The sequence below is a fragment of the Salvelinus sp. IW2-2015 genome, linkage group LG7 (assembly GCF_002910315.2).
Source record: "Salvelinus sp. IW2-2015 linkage group LG7, ASM291031v2, whole genome shotgun sequence".
In the NCBI taxonomy this organism is placed as follows: Eukaryota; Metazoa; Chordata; class Actinopteri; order Salmoniformes; family Salmonidae; genus Salvelinus; species Salvelinus sp. IW2-2015.
Window position 1 is genome coordinate 24,637,412 of NC_036847.1, and position 12,711 is coordinate 24,650,122.

At 42.2% G+C, this 12,711-nt stretch overlaps 1 protein-coding gene, 1 long non-coding RNA gene and 1 pseudogene across 5 annotated transcripts in view; 1 reads left to right on the forward strand and 2 right to left on the reverse strand.

The window, feature by feature from the left end:
• Nucleotides 1-12,711, reverse strand: part of LOC111966682 (uncharacterized) — a 78,179-nt gene that overhangs the window by 35,495 nt on the left and 29,973 nt on the right. The window lies entirely within an intron of this gene.
• LOC111966664 (microtubule-associated protein RP/EB family member 1) lies at nt 2,445-9,594 on the forward strand. 4 transcript variants are annotated; one of them, XM_070444561.1, is made up of 8 exons: nt 2,445-2,626; nt 5,140-5,273; nt 7,309-7,454; nt 7,563-7,755; nt 7,957-8,004; nt 8,217-8,329; nt 8,519-8,671; nt 8,828-9,594. In XM_070444561.1, exons 2-8 carry the CDS (start codon nt 5,153-5,155, stop codon nt 8,882-8,884), a joined length of 831 nt encoding a protein of 276 aa, XP_070300662.1. In that variant the 5' UTR covers nt 2,445-2,626; nt 5,140-5,152; the 3' UTR covers nt 8,885-9,594. The 4 variants fall into 4 exon arrangements, with proteins under 4 accessions (XP_070300662.1, XP_070300663.1, XP_023847292.1 ...); XM_023991524.2 differs by lacking the exon at nt 2,445-2,626 and adding an exon at nt 4,478-4,653; XM_070444562.1 differs by lacking the exon at nt 7,957-8,004 and having other exon boundaries at nt 2,482-2,626.
• On the reverse strand, nt 10,001-11,478 carry LOC111966677 (protein quaking-A-like; annotated as a pseudogene).

Here is a 12,711-nt window from a genome sequence, read left to right on the forward strand (position 1 = left end):
TAATGGGAACAGAAGGGAGGAAGTTATGTTGAGTAGGATGAGATTAGGGCATATGGGATTGAATTCTTTGAAATTGACATGATACTGGAATATGTGATGGGTGTATGGTAGAGGAAACGGTTGATCATGTATTATTAGTCTATTGTGAACTGAATGATGTATAAAGGGAGAGTTTGTTTGATAGGGTCAGGGGTGGGGTGGGGGGTTAGTGAGGTTTGTAGGGAGCGCCACACTGGAGCTCCCCAGGGGTGCGTGCTCAGTCCCCTCCTGTACTCCCTGTTCACCCACGACTGCATGACCAGGCACGACTCCAACACCATCATTAAGTTTGCAGACGACACAACAGTGGTAGGCCTGATCACCGACAAGACAGCCTATAGGGAGGAGGTCAGAGACCTGGACAGGTGGTGCCAGAATAACAACCTATCCCTCAACGTAACCAAGACTAAGGAGATGATTGTGGACTACAGGAAAAGGAGGACCGAGCACGCCCCCATTCTCATCGACGGGGCTGTAGTGGAGCAGGTTGAGAGCTTCAAGTTCCTTGGTGTCCACATCAACAACAAACTAGAATGGTCCAAACACACCAAGACAGTCGTGAAGAGGGCACGACAAAGCCTATTCCCCCTCAGGAAACTAAAAAGATTTGGCATGGGTCCTGAGATCCTCAAAAGGTTCTACAGCTGCAACATCGAGAGCATCCTGACTGGTTGCATCACTGCCTGGTACGGCAATTGCTCGGCCTCTGACCGCAAGGCACTACCGAGGGTAGTTCGTACGGCCCAGAACCTGTCTCTTATACACATCTAGATGTGTATAAGAGACGGCTGTTCTCTCTACTACCGCATGGCAAGCGGTACCGGAGTGCCAAGTCTAGGACAAATAGGCCTCTCAACAGTTTTTACCCCCAAGCCATAAGACCTGTCTCTTATACACATCTAGATGTGTATAAGAGACAGGTCCAACCCCTCTTTTTACACTGCTGCTACTCTCTGTTTATCATATATGCATAGTCACTTTAACTATACATTCATGTACATACTACCTCAATTGGGCCGACAAACAAGTACTCCCGCACATTGGCTAACCGGGCTATCTGCATTGTGTCCCACCCACCAACCCCTATTTTACGCTACTGCTACTCTCTGTTCATCATATATGCATAGTCACTTTAAACATATCTACATGTACATACTACCTCAATCAGCCTGACTAACCAGTGTCTGTATGTAGCCTCGCTACTGTATATAGCCTGTCTTTTTACTGTTTTATTTATTTACCTACCTATTGTTCACCTTAATACCTTTTTTGCACTATTGGTTAGAGCCTGTAAGTAAGCATTTCACTGTAAGGTCGACACCTGTTGTATTCGGCGCACGTGACAAATAAACCTTGATTTGATTTATTTTATTAGAAATGCTGGGTTCGGTAGCTAAGAGTTTGACTTCCGAGTGGCGCAGCGGTCTAAGGCACTGCATCTCAGTGCTAGATGTGTGACTACAGACCCTGGTTTGATCCCGGGCTGTATCACAACCGGCCGTGATCGGGAGTCCCATAGGGCAGCGCACAATTGGCCCAGCGTCGTCCGGGTTAGGGGAGGGTTTGGCCGGGTTAGGCTATCATTGTAAAATAAGAATTTGTTCTTAACTTACTTGCCTAGTTAAATAAAGGTAAAATAAATAGAATATACAGGTAACTGCCCAAATAAAGGAAACACTTGAGTAAATGAGGGATACAAAGTATATTGAAAGCAGGTGCTTGCACACAGGTGTGGAATTAACTTCCCATCATGCTTAGGGTCATTTAAAAAAAAGTGTGCCCATTATTTTGTTTACCAGGCTAGAACAAGAGATCTGTGACTTTTGAAAGAGGTGTGATTGTTCGCACACATTTGGCAGGAGCTTCAGTGACGAAGACTGCTCAACTTGCTGATGTAACACGATTTGCCATGGTGTGTTCCCAGGTGTGTTCCGAGAATTTTCAATCACAATGATAACTAACAATCAATAGCTTTGACCAATCCCCGAGGTTTGTAAGACCACAGGTTTAATAATAATTAGTGTGAAGGATGGTTTTGTTCTCTTTTAACATAAATATATGCCTTATAGAAAAAGGACATGTTAATCACAAAACATAGCGTGACTGCAGAAAAGCTGTTGTTAATCTAGGGTGTCGACTGTGCAAACCACAAGGTTGAGACAAGATGAAAAAATGCTGAATAACAAGAAAACAGGAACTGAGGAATGTGTAGAAACCAACAAATCAGCTCAATCTTCACAAACACCATTCCGGACATTTGAATCCTGAGTGCTGTGTCTGGGCACCACCGATAGGCTAGCAAGTTTAAACCACGCTAAGCCTCTACTGTGACTGGCCAACTCTAAAGTTGGAACTACCTCTGTCACAGTATAAAAGAAGATGTCTGTACTATTTCAGTCAGTTCTGCTTTACCCTGCGTGGTGATACAGTGAACCCGTATATACGAAAATTGCATTTACCATTTATCACTTGTGTTAAATAAATATAATTAAAGTATATTCGGTGACTCTGAATCACATTTGATCCTGATACCAGATTTGATTGACGCAACCTTTTACATTAGGCAAAGACTCAGCTTATGCAAAAGGTTAGTACAGTTTATTCACGAGAACRTTCTAAAGTCAAGAATGCAAACAGTCTTTATAACACACACAAACAAGTTCAAATCTTAAGCTACGCCTTGCTCAGACAGTCAGTGTTTTTCCACTACACAGATACATTGTTTAATCTGCAACATGTTTCATAATTTTCTGCAAGCCTAACAGTTTCTCCCCTCCACTGGTGGAGACAGCATGTCCTGTAAGGAACACAGTATTACAACTTGTCTGTTGATAGCTCCTCTTATCATTTGTTTCCCACTTGCACCCTGCTTACATACTAAAAAGGAACAAAAGGTCCTTGTTCTAATTCTGACTAAAACTACACACATCAGATTATAGTTTTATGATTCTAATACATTTCATACAATTATATGGTGTCAGAGTTGAATTATTTAATCATTATCTTTAAACATATAAATTATTTTATCAGGTGTCAACCCAATTGAACACTTAGGGGAGTTTCTGGTACGACGCCTGAAACAGAGTTTTCCACCACCATTAACAAAACACCAAATTATGGAGTTTTTTGTGGAAGAATGGTGTCACATCCCTCCAATAGAGTTCCTGACACTTTTCTTGCAGCTCGTGGTGGCCAAATGACCTATTAAGACACTATTGGTCTTTCCGTTATTTTGGTAGTTAGTAGTAGTAGTATAGGCAAAGATTTGTATAACTAACTCAAGATAGACCAGAGCCTGTCCTTTCCAATGGGAGCACATGAATTAGAGGGCAGAACAAGCGAGGAGGTGGGCAAAGCCAGGCACGAGCTAGTGACATGCTATTCATGTTCTAGCATTTATTTGCATATTTCCGTTAGGGAACGCCTACTCTGAAGTGCGCGTGTGCATGAACTCAATTCGCCCTTGCGCTCCTTCTAAACAACSCAATTTTTATAAACTTCGGCAAATGGTAAAGTCAACAAAACGCAGTCCACTGTTTGTTACAGATTCTAGTTTTGGAAACAGAGAACTGTATGGAGATCAAATGTTTCATGATGAGAAAATGTTCGTAATGTCGGCTAAAATCCATCTCAAATTCAAATTCAAGCTGCTTTATTGGCATGAAAAACATTGTGTCAATATTGCCAAAGCAACAATGTATACAATATACATTGTAATACAATTAAAACAATGACAAATAATAATATAGAATGGCAGTAAATAATAATACAAAATTAAATATAAAAATAGTAACAATAAAATGGTAACAGTCAATAGTCGAATGTAATGTATGGAGTAATGCACCACTACCACCACCACCATAATTAAACTGCTATCATTACCATTACCACCCATACCATTACTATTTGGAATGATAAACAACAATAGTAATACTAATAACAATAACAGTAATAACAATAACAGTCATAATAAGTAAGTCACTGCTTACTATGCAGATGTTATTATTCAGTGTCCCTCAGGCTATGGCAGCTCGCTCCATCTTCTCCCACTACCCGCCACTGGGCTTCCTCTCATCACTATATTTGGTAGTGAATAGAACACCTATCAGATGCTTCACATGTATAAAGCAGGCAAAATATCTGGCTCATTGTTTCCTCTGTGGTGCATATATAGGCCGTGACCGGTTTCACACTCCTGTACCATAGGTGGCAGTGTATGTGCCTTTCAGTTAGTTGCGATCTTTTTTTACAGTCTATGGTTGCGATCCCTTAATACATTTTAAAGAAGAAGACGAGTTCGTGGGGAAGATCTCATTTGTAGCCTCCTCGCGTCCTCTCTCGGCTCTCCGAAACTCATTGGATGAGAAAGCCAGAGGCCCCGCCCCTCTGACCTTCTCCTCCAATGGGTTTTGAGAAGGAGACGAGAACGCGAGGTGTTCAATTTGAGATATTCCAATGTTCAGGTCATTCAGGCTAGCTAGCTACATCACAACTGTGCAAGAGCCAAGACACTAACGAAATAAGCCGCCGGTGAACGGCGAGAAAGTATCTACAAGTTTTAACTTTTTTGTATTTTGGAGTAATTTGATTTAACTGGTGGAAAATTAAGACAATGTAAGTTCAAAAGCATGTGTCTTAAATTGTTCATTGTCAGTAAAATTAGCTAGATAGCTAACGTTAGCGATGATGTCGTTGTTGAATGATGGGTGTGTTTGATAGCTAGCTAGCTGTTGTATCGGTAGCTAACAGTTCCGGATTAGCTAAGTATTAGCTAAAACGAAACGCGATTTTTTTTTATACCAACGTTAGCGGTATAACGTTAACATAATAGCTATAACTAATGTTAGCTCGTACTTAGTTCACTGTCAACGATGGCCAACTCGTTTAATATAACGATAGCTAGTTTAGCTAACCCGATAATTTAGCAGGGCGTAACGTTAGCCAAAGCTTTGACTAGGTAGCTAATGTTAACCATAAATAGTTGTGCGTGTCTTAGCTAACTAGCTAAAATGTAACGGGTTTATAGGTAATGTAAAATAGGCAAGTTAGATGTGTCTTTGTCTCCTTCCTAACATTATTCTCATGTCTTCCCTTACCAAGTTAACGTTAGAAGATGGCTGTGAACGTTTACTCTACATCTGTGACCGGCGACAACCTTAGTCGCCATGATATGCTTTCTTGGATCAACGAGTCTGTACAGATGAACTACTCCAAGATTGAGCAGTTGTGCTCAGGTCAGTAAGATGACGTCTGGGTCAAACCAGAAGTACGTTGGCTTGGCTAACTAGCTTRTGATGGCTGTTGATCCGATGGCTCATTCAAAGTGTGGTACAGTTATTTTCGATCAACCTTTTACTTGGAGATACTTCATTCGTTTTAGATTCTGAAGGCATCTGTGCTTTATACATTCATGTTTTCAGTTGCAGGTGGAACTCCGAAAAACGGAATATTCAGAAAATGTATAAATCGTATTTTTGCTATATGTGAAGTTAAAAGCCGACATAGCGACCAGACATCTCGTATTTCCCATCAGCTTGTCATTTCTAAGCAAAGCAGTGGTGGCCACATGTCGAACAAGATGACAGCACTTGACCCAAACAAAGATTTGCACACTTGTGATAGGCCATTTCTCACTCGATAGAAAAAGTGGATTAAATCTTTCTGAATATTCCAAAAATAAAATAAAGTTCCACCTGCAACGGGAAACTGAAGTTTGACACAGGTGCCCTCAGAATCGAGAACAAAGACAGTATCGCCAGATGAAGGTTGGTTGAAAGTAGTGGTACCGTATCATCAATGCACCCTCTGCTCGGCCGCTAGCTATGCGCTGGAAGTTTGAGGCCGCTAACTACACCACCATCGGCCACAGGTGGCTGGTGTCACCTTAATTGGGGAGGACGGGTTCATAGTAATGGCTGGAATGGTATCAAACACATGGTTTCCATGTATTTGATACCACTCCATTCYAGCCATAATTAGCTGGCCTCCTCATCAACCTCCTGTRCAAAACCCCTTTATATGTATAGGCCTATATTTACATCTACCACCATTTTAGAAACTACTCACCATCTAGGGAAATTGTACTCCCCACAGTAGCTTGGGCCGTCACAGGGAATGTAGTCCCTTTTGCTAATCTAGATCCTTTCGTATATATAGAGTATGTGGACACCCCTTCAAATTAGTGCTATTTCAGCCACACCCATTGCTGACAGGTGTATAAAATCAACCACACCGCCATGCAATCTCCATAGACAAACATTGGCAGTAGAATGGCCTTGCTGAAGAGCTCAGTGACTTTCAATGTGTCTGTCCTCGGTTGCAACACTCACTAGAGTTCCAAACTGCCCCTGGAAGCAACGTCAGCACAATAACTGTTTGTCGGGAGATTCGTGAAATGGGTTTCCATGGCCGACCAAAGGCACACAAGCCTAAGATCACCATTCGCAATGCCAAGTGTTGGCTGGAGTGGTGTAAAGCTCACCGCCATTGGACTCTGGAGCAGTTGAAACGCGTTCTCTGGAGTGATTAATCACGCTTCACCATCTGGCAGTCCGATGGATGAATCTGGGTTTAGTGGATGTCAGGAGAATGTTACCTGCCCGACTACATGGTGCCAACTGTTAAAGTTTGGTGGAGGAGGAATAATGGTCTGTGGCTGTTTTTCATGGTTTGGGCAAGGCCCCTTAGTTCCAGTGAAGGGGAATCTTAAGCCTACAGCATAAAATTACATTCTAGACGATTCTGTGCTTCCAACTTTGTGGCAACAGTTTGGGGAAAGCCCTTTCCTGTTTCAGCATGACAATGCCCCTGTGCACAAAGCAAGGTCCATACAGAAATGGTTTGTTGAGATCGGTGTGGAAGAACTTGACTGGCCTGCACAGAGCTCTGACCTTAAYCCCATTGAACACCTTTGGGATTAATTGGGACACCGACTGCGAGCCAGGCCTAATCGCGCAACATCAGTGCCCGACGTCATTTATGCTCTTGTGGCTGAATGGAAGCAAGTCCCTGAAGCAATGTTCCAACATCTAGTGGAAAGCCTTCCCAGATGAGTGGATGCTGTTATAGCAGCAAGGGGGACCAGCTCCATATTAATACCTGTGATTTTGGAAGATGTTGTTCAATGAACAGGTATCCACATACTTTTGGTCATGTAGTGTACCTTGCAGTGGGTTGGGGAAAGGTAATTGCAGGAGCAGAGTATTAATAGCCTATAGAAGTTGAAACCTGATTAGCTGGTAATTGAATTATGTTATCACATTCACACAGGTGCTGCTTACTGTCAGTTCATGGACATGCTTTTCCCTGGATGCATACCATTGAAGAAGGTTAAATTCCAGGCCAAACTAGAGACTGAGTTCCTCCACAACTTCAAACTTCTACAGACCAGTTTTAAGAAGATGGGGGTTGACAAGGTGAGTGCCTATTTTTTTTTATTTTTTTTACCTCAGTGTACTGTTGGCTATTTGGCTATTCCTACATTTCAGACATTGAGATTGTGACACTTTTTAATACATTTCCAGATCATTCCTGTTGATAAATTGATAAAAGGCAAGTTCCAGGACAACTTTGAGTTTGTGCAGTGGTTCAAGAAATTATTTGAAGCCAACTACGATGGGAAGGATTATGACCCGGTCAGTGCTCGCCAAGGCCAGGACACTGCTCCTACGCCCAACCCAGGGCAGGTCGCACCCAAGCCCAGGAAGCCCAGCACTGGTGAGGAAGACGCATTTAGAATTTCTAACATTTTGATTGTATTCTAAATACCTAATTGAAAATATAGCTGCAAGCAACAATGAGGGGTCTAAGTCACGTTATAATCCAAGTTACTCTGTCAGCTGGTGGAACAAAAAAGATTGATCCAGTGTCTTTGATGCTTGGACCCTTAAATGCATACTGTATGCATTTCTATTTCAGTACAGCCCCACAGCTCCCCACCTGTTATCAAACCAGCTGCGAGAGTCGGTAAGGTGGTTTAATGGTCAAACGGATCTCCAACGGGCACCTATGGTGGGCTATCACAGTCATGGTCACTGTGGAAAGGAATATTGCTTTAAGGCTAGACACTGGAGTCAGTGGGTGTTAATGTGCAGTTGTGTGTCTTAGGTTGAGGGCATACACAGTCCACAGCTATATTATTCTTTCCTAGTTTGCTAACTGATTTGTGTTGGATCTAGCTCCCATGAGGTCTACAACAACTGTGACCAAACCCCCACCCAAGTCAGCAGGGAGTGCCTTGCGTAGGCCCGGAGCAGCAGGGGACGTGGAGAGGGAGGAGCTATCCCAGGAGGTATGGTCTTTCGGAGTGTAACCGCTAACATAAGTTGTTTTGATGAGACGATGAGATTTCCCCTCAATCTCCTGTATGGCTTTTTGTGTGCTAGTTGAATAGTTTATTGAAGCTTGTTTAGTTGTAACATGAGTCATGACAGCCCCACCCATTCATTCTCCTGTATGCCCTCTGCTGCTCTCACCTCAGGTCAGTTCCCTGAAAGCTACTGTCCAGGACATGGAGAAAGAGAGAGACTTTTATTTTGGAAAGCTGAGGTCTATTGAGGTCATCTGCCAAGAAGTGGATGGAGAGGCAGATACAACTATGCAGAAGATTATGGATGTTCTATATGCCACTGATGTGAGTGACACCTCGCCAGAATACTCTCTCTGACACACACAAACAGCTGAGAGGCTCAGTGTTCATATAATTTTTTCATAACCAATGATTCTGTAGTAGGAAACTAATGTAGCTTTGTATTTGAATATTTAAATAAAAATTGTTACCTGTTTACAGGAGGGGTTTGTTATTCCTGATTCCGATGCTGAAGGAGAAGAACCAGAAGAGTTCTGATGAAAAATGGACACAACTCTAGTCCATGCTACAATCTCACACACACACACACACACACACACACACACACAGAGGTTAGTGATCACACGTTTGCATGTGCAATGTACATGCATACGCACTCGTGTGCTCTAATGAACATGCACTTACTCACACATACTGCCACTGTGGATTAAGTTGCCTTTGGATCATACACTGGCTGCCCCCTTGGTCCAAGTGTTCTTTGGACCATAATACATTTCAGAGAGCTTGCTGATCCAGCCACCAGAGAAGAAGAACCCTAGATGAAATTCTAATAGGGCCATTCCTTTCTGGTTTCTTTTCTGCCTTGTTCTTATTCTGGCCTCTGCTGTGCCTTTCAACTTTGGCCTGTTACTTTTGAAATATGTTCAGGTCTTTCTATTCCTTATTTCCAATTGACCTAAACAAAACTGTACTAGGTCATTTTGATATATTTGCAAATACGATTAATTATTAAAAATATATGAATATGTTTACTCTGCCAATGGAAATTATTGTAATTTTTATGGTATGTTTACGCATATTCATTATATACTTGAGTTCAAATTTGTGGTTTAGGCGATCAGCATTTGTATTTAGTTTCCTGTTTATCTGGGGAGGTATTCATCACATTACTTTTTTTGAAGTAAAAAAAGTAATGTTTTATTGATAACCTTTAAATAAAATACTGTACTTTTTACTTAAATGCTAAATTATAGACTCATTCTGCTGTTTGTGTGTTGTATGTAGGCTAGTTTTACACTACAGAGAATAGCATCTCTACCGACCTATGTTCTAATTTACTTCCTCGTGTAAGGCAAAGACCGGATGTATGGTTGCCTGTCCACAATGAAGAAATACTTCCTTCTAGTCTACAATAAGAGCAGAACTATACGCTCTTAGCAGAGGAACTGAGAGCTGTCTTTTAGACCTCGGAAGTCTGTTTTAAACTTGGGAGCAATATAAGGTTTCTATAAGCATCTCTTGTCTTTAGAAATTAAGTATTGCTTGGAGAAATTAAATGTTTTTAGGTTGAAGAAATAACTTGTTTTGACAAGTTTTATGTTATTAAAAACTCAAATGTATAAATTTTTCTAATTCAATTTATTTCTCCATTCATTAAAATGTCCTGACAGACTTCTGCATTGCTATTGGCAGTTGGTTCTTGGTAGAATAACTAGAGAAATCAAAACAGAATTAGTGATATTGGCTGATCATTAAAAATAAATGTAAACATGCCCAGAGTAAAGGGCCATAAAAACAATGAAGGTCTAGAGCTCCACTGGGTGTGATGTGGGACCCAAGCAGAGACGTTGGTAGCAGGGTGTACTTGTCATTCTGGGTGATGTTGATGCTGCCATCATTGGGCAACAGGGCAGCCCTTTGGATGGGCCGGATGCTGTTCCTGATGGGGCTCCCTGCCTGGTCTCTGGGGGTCCGCAATAGGGAGCACCTGCCTTGTGGGGGCCACTGTGAGACGGAGGACCTATTCGTGTCTTGATTCTGGTATGTTCCATTGAGAATCGCCAGCTCCATTGGCATCTTCATGTTTTCTTTCCCTCTGCTGTAAGCACCAGGATTTTCCTGACYTCCAACGCTTTCCTCATTCTGACCCGGGCGCGTTCTGCCTTGTCATTCACGCTGATCAGTACGTACAGGTCTAGATCTTCCATGCCGGGTTTGCCTCTGTTCATACTGTTGTCCTTTACTGACCCCCATTCTTGCATTTTGATCTGGCATCCGGTTTCTGCTTCCATCTGCTTGGCCCAGTATGGGGCCCGGGCCTTGGGTAACTGCAGAGGTTGTTTGTCTACAAGGCTATTCACTGGGTCGTTGGACATGTTTTCCTGCATCTCTTCGTCCAGAAGCTTCTCGGTGTGTGTCAAGATACAAAACAGATTTGGAAAACTGGTTATCTTCTTTTTGTGTAACAATTGTGTCAAATAGTAAGGACTTCTCTGTCTCCCCTTCCTTTCTGTCTCCCGACTGTCATCTTTGTGCCATCAAGAGTACGTTTTTTTATATAAACAAAAAAGCTTGGAAAATAACTTTTTTATATCCCCCCACATTTTGATTGCTGTAGTCAAAATTTGGTTTAATTGTTGTTGAAAATAAAAACTTCCTGAAAACCACTGAATACAATGTTATGAAGACAAAAAGAGCTTTACTCTTCTGTGAGAATTKCAGCCAGTGTCAAAGGTGTAAAGCCATGGCCAGTGTGAGCTTGTGGACTGTCACAGGGGCACTGTGAAGAAGGTCAGACGGTAATATCAATTTAGGTTTAAACTGTAAATGCATGTGTTTGATCACTAAATCACATTTTGAATCTCTTGACTATTCATTGAATAAAATTGCCTGTGTAATCAAAACCTTTCACAGCTCCGCCTCTGATGACAAGCAGAAACACAGCACAGCTCAGGTAAATCCAGAACAAAATCAACTTGTAAGTCGCTCTGGATAAGAGCGTCTGCTAAATGACTTAAATGTAAATGTAAAATAAATCCACATACTGGTATGCTCCCCAAAGTGCTCTTTTTTTTATTGGCACAGACAACGTTTCCATTCTAATTTGGTTTTTGTGACCTTGTCACCCACATTTTGTTCACAGTTTTTAATTAATCTCCCATTCCGAAGACATTTTCAAGTGAAAATGATGGTTTTAATATCAAATGTGGACTTAATCCTGACTGAGGTGGGAGAAGGAGCATTCAGGAAGAACAGTGATCTCGGGGAGAAAGACATGCAGGCTCAGGGGGGAGTGGAGAATCAGATCAACAAACAGCAACTTCGCCACATCGAAAGCATATTCAGAGAGTCTGACACGGATGGAGGAGGGGGTGAGTGACCTGACCATATTATACCCCCTCCCCATAACTAGTGGTCTACCCCAGTATCATTCTCTCTGTCAGGGTTGGATATGGATCAGTTTCGGGATGCGATGTGGATGATGAGGATCTGGACGTTATCTTTATGAAGGTGGACACCAACTGTGATGGCAGTGTGGACTGGGTGAGCGAGGAAAACAAGACAATGAATGGGAGTGCTGTTTTGTCGTCAGTTGACCAACTCTGGTATGTGAAAAACATGTAAACACATTTAAATTCTTACTCTCTTTAACAAAAGCTTTGTGTTGTTTATACAGGATGAATATCTAAACTACATGCTTTTAGAGTACAGACCACTCTACTTACCCAAACCACTCAAGATTTGTGCCTGTATAAGTGGCATTTAATAGGCTATGTTTTACAGGTTCCTAAGTAGTACGTGTGCACTGTTTGCATCCTTCAAATTTTTGTGTCTGTGTAGTGCACACTGTGAGGTCATTGTCCGGCTGAAGTATTACCCATTCAAGCCCCCAGCCAAAAAAAGAAGACAGACAGACTCTGGGGATCATGGCTGGACCTCGGGGTCCTAAGGGCCGTGCTCACAATGGGCGCTACCTGTCTGTCAGCCACGATGGTGTACTCAACTACTGGAATGAGAGGTTCTCGCTGCTGAGCACTGTCAATGTTAGAATTATTTTCTTTTTTTACAGTAATGTTTCATAAGATGTGAAAAAAAACAGGGCAGCAGGTAGCCTAGTGGTTAGAGCGTTGGGCCAGTGACCAAAAGGTTGCTGGATCGAATCCCCGAGCTGACATTGTAAAAATCTGTCGTTCTGGCCGTGAGCAAGGCAGTTAACCCACTGTCCCCTGGGTGCTGAAGGCGTGGATGTCGATTATGGCAGCCCCCCGCACCTCTCTGATTCAGAAGGTTGGCTTAAATGCGGAAGACACATTTCTGTTGAATGCATCCAGTTGTACAATTGACTAGGTATCCCCCTTTCCCTA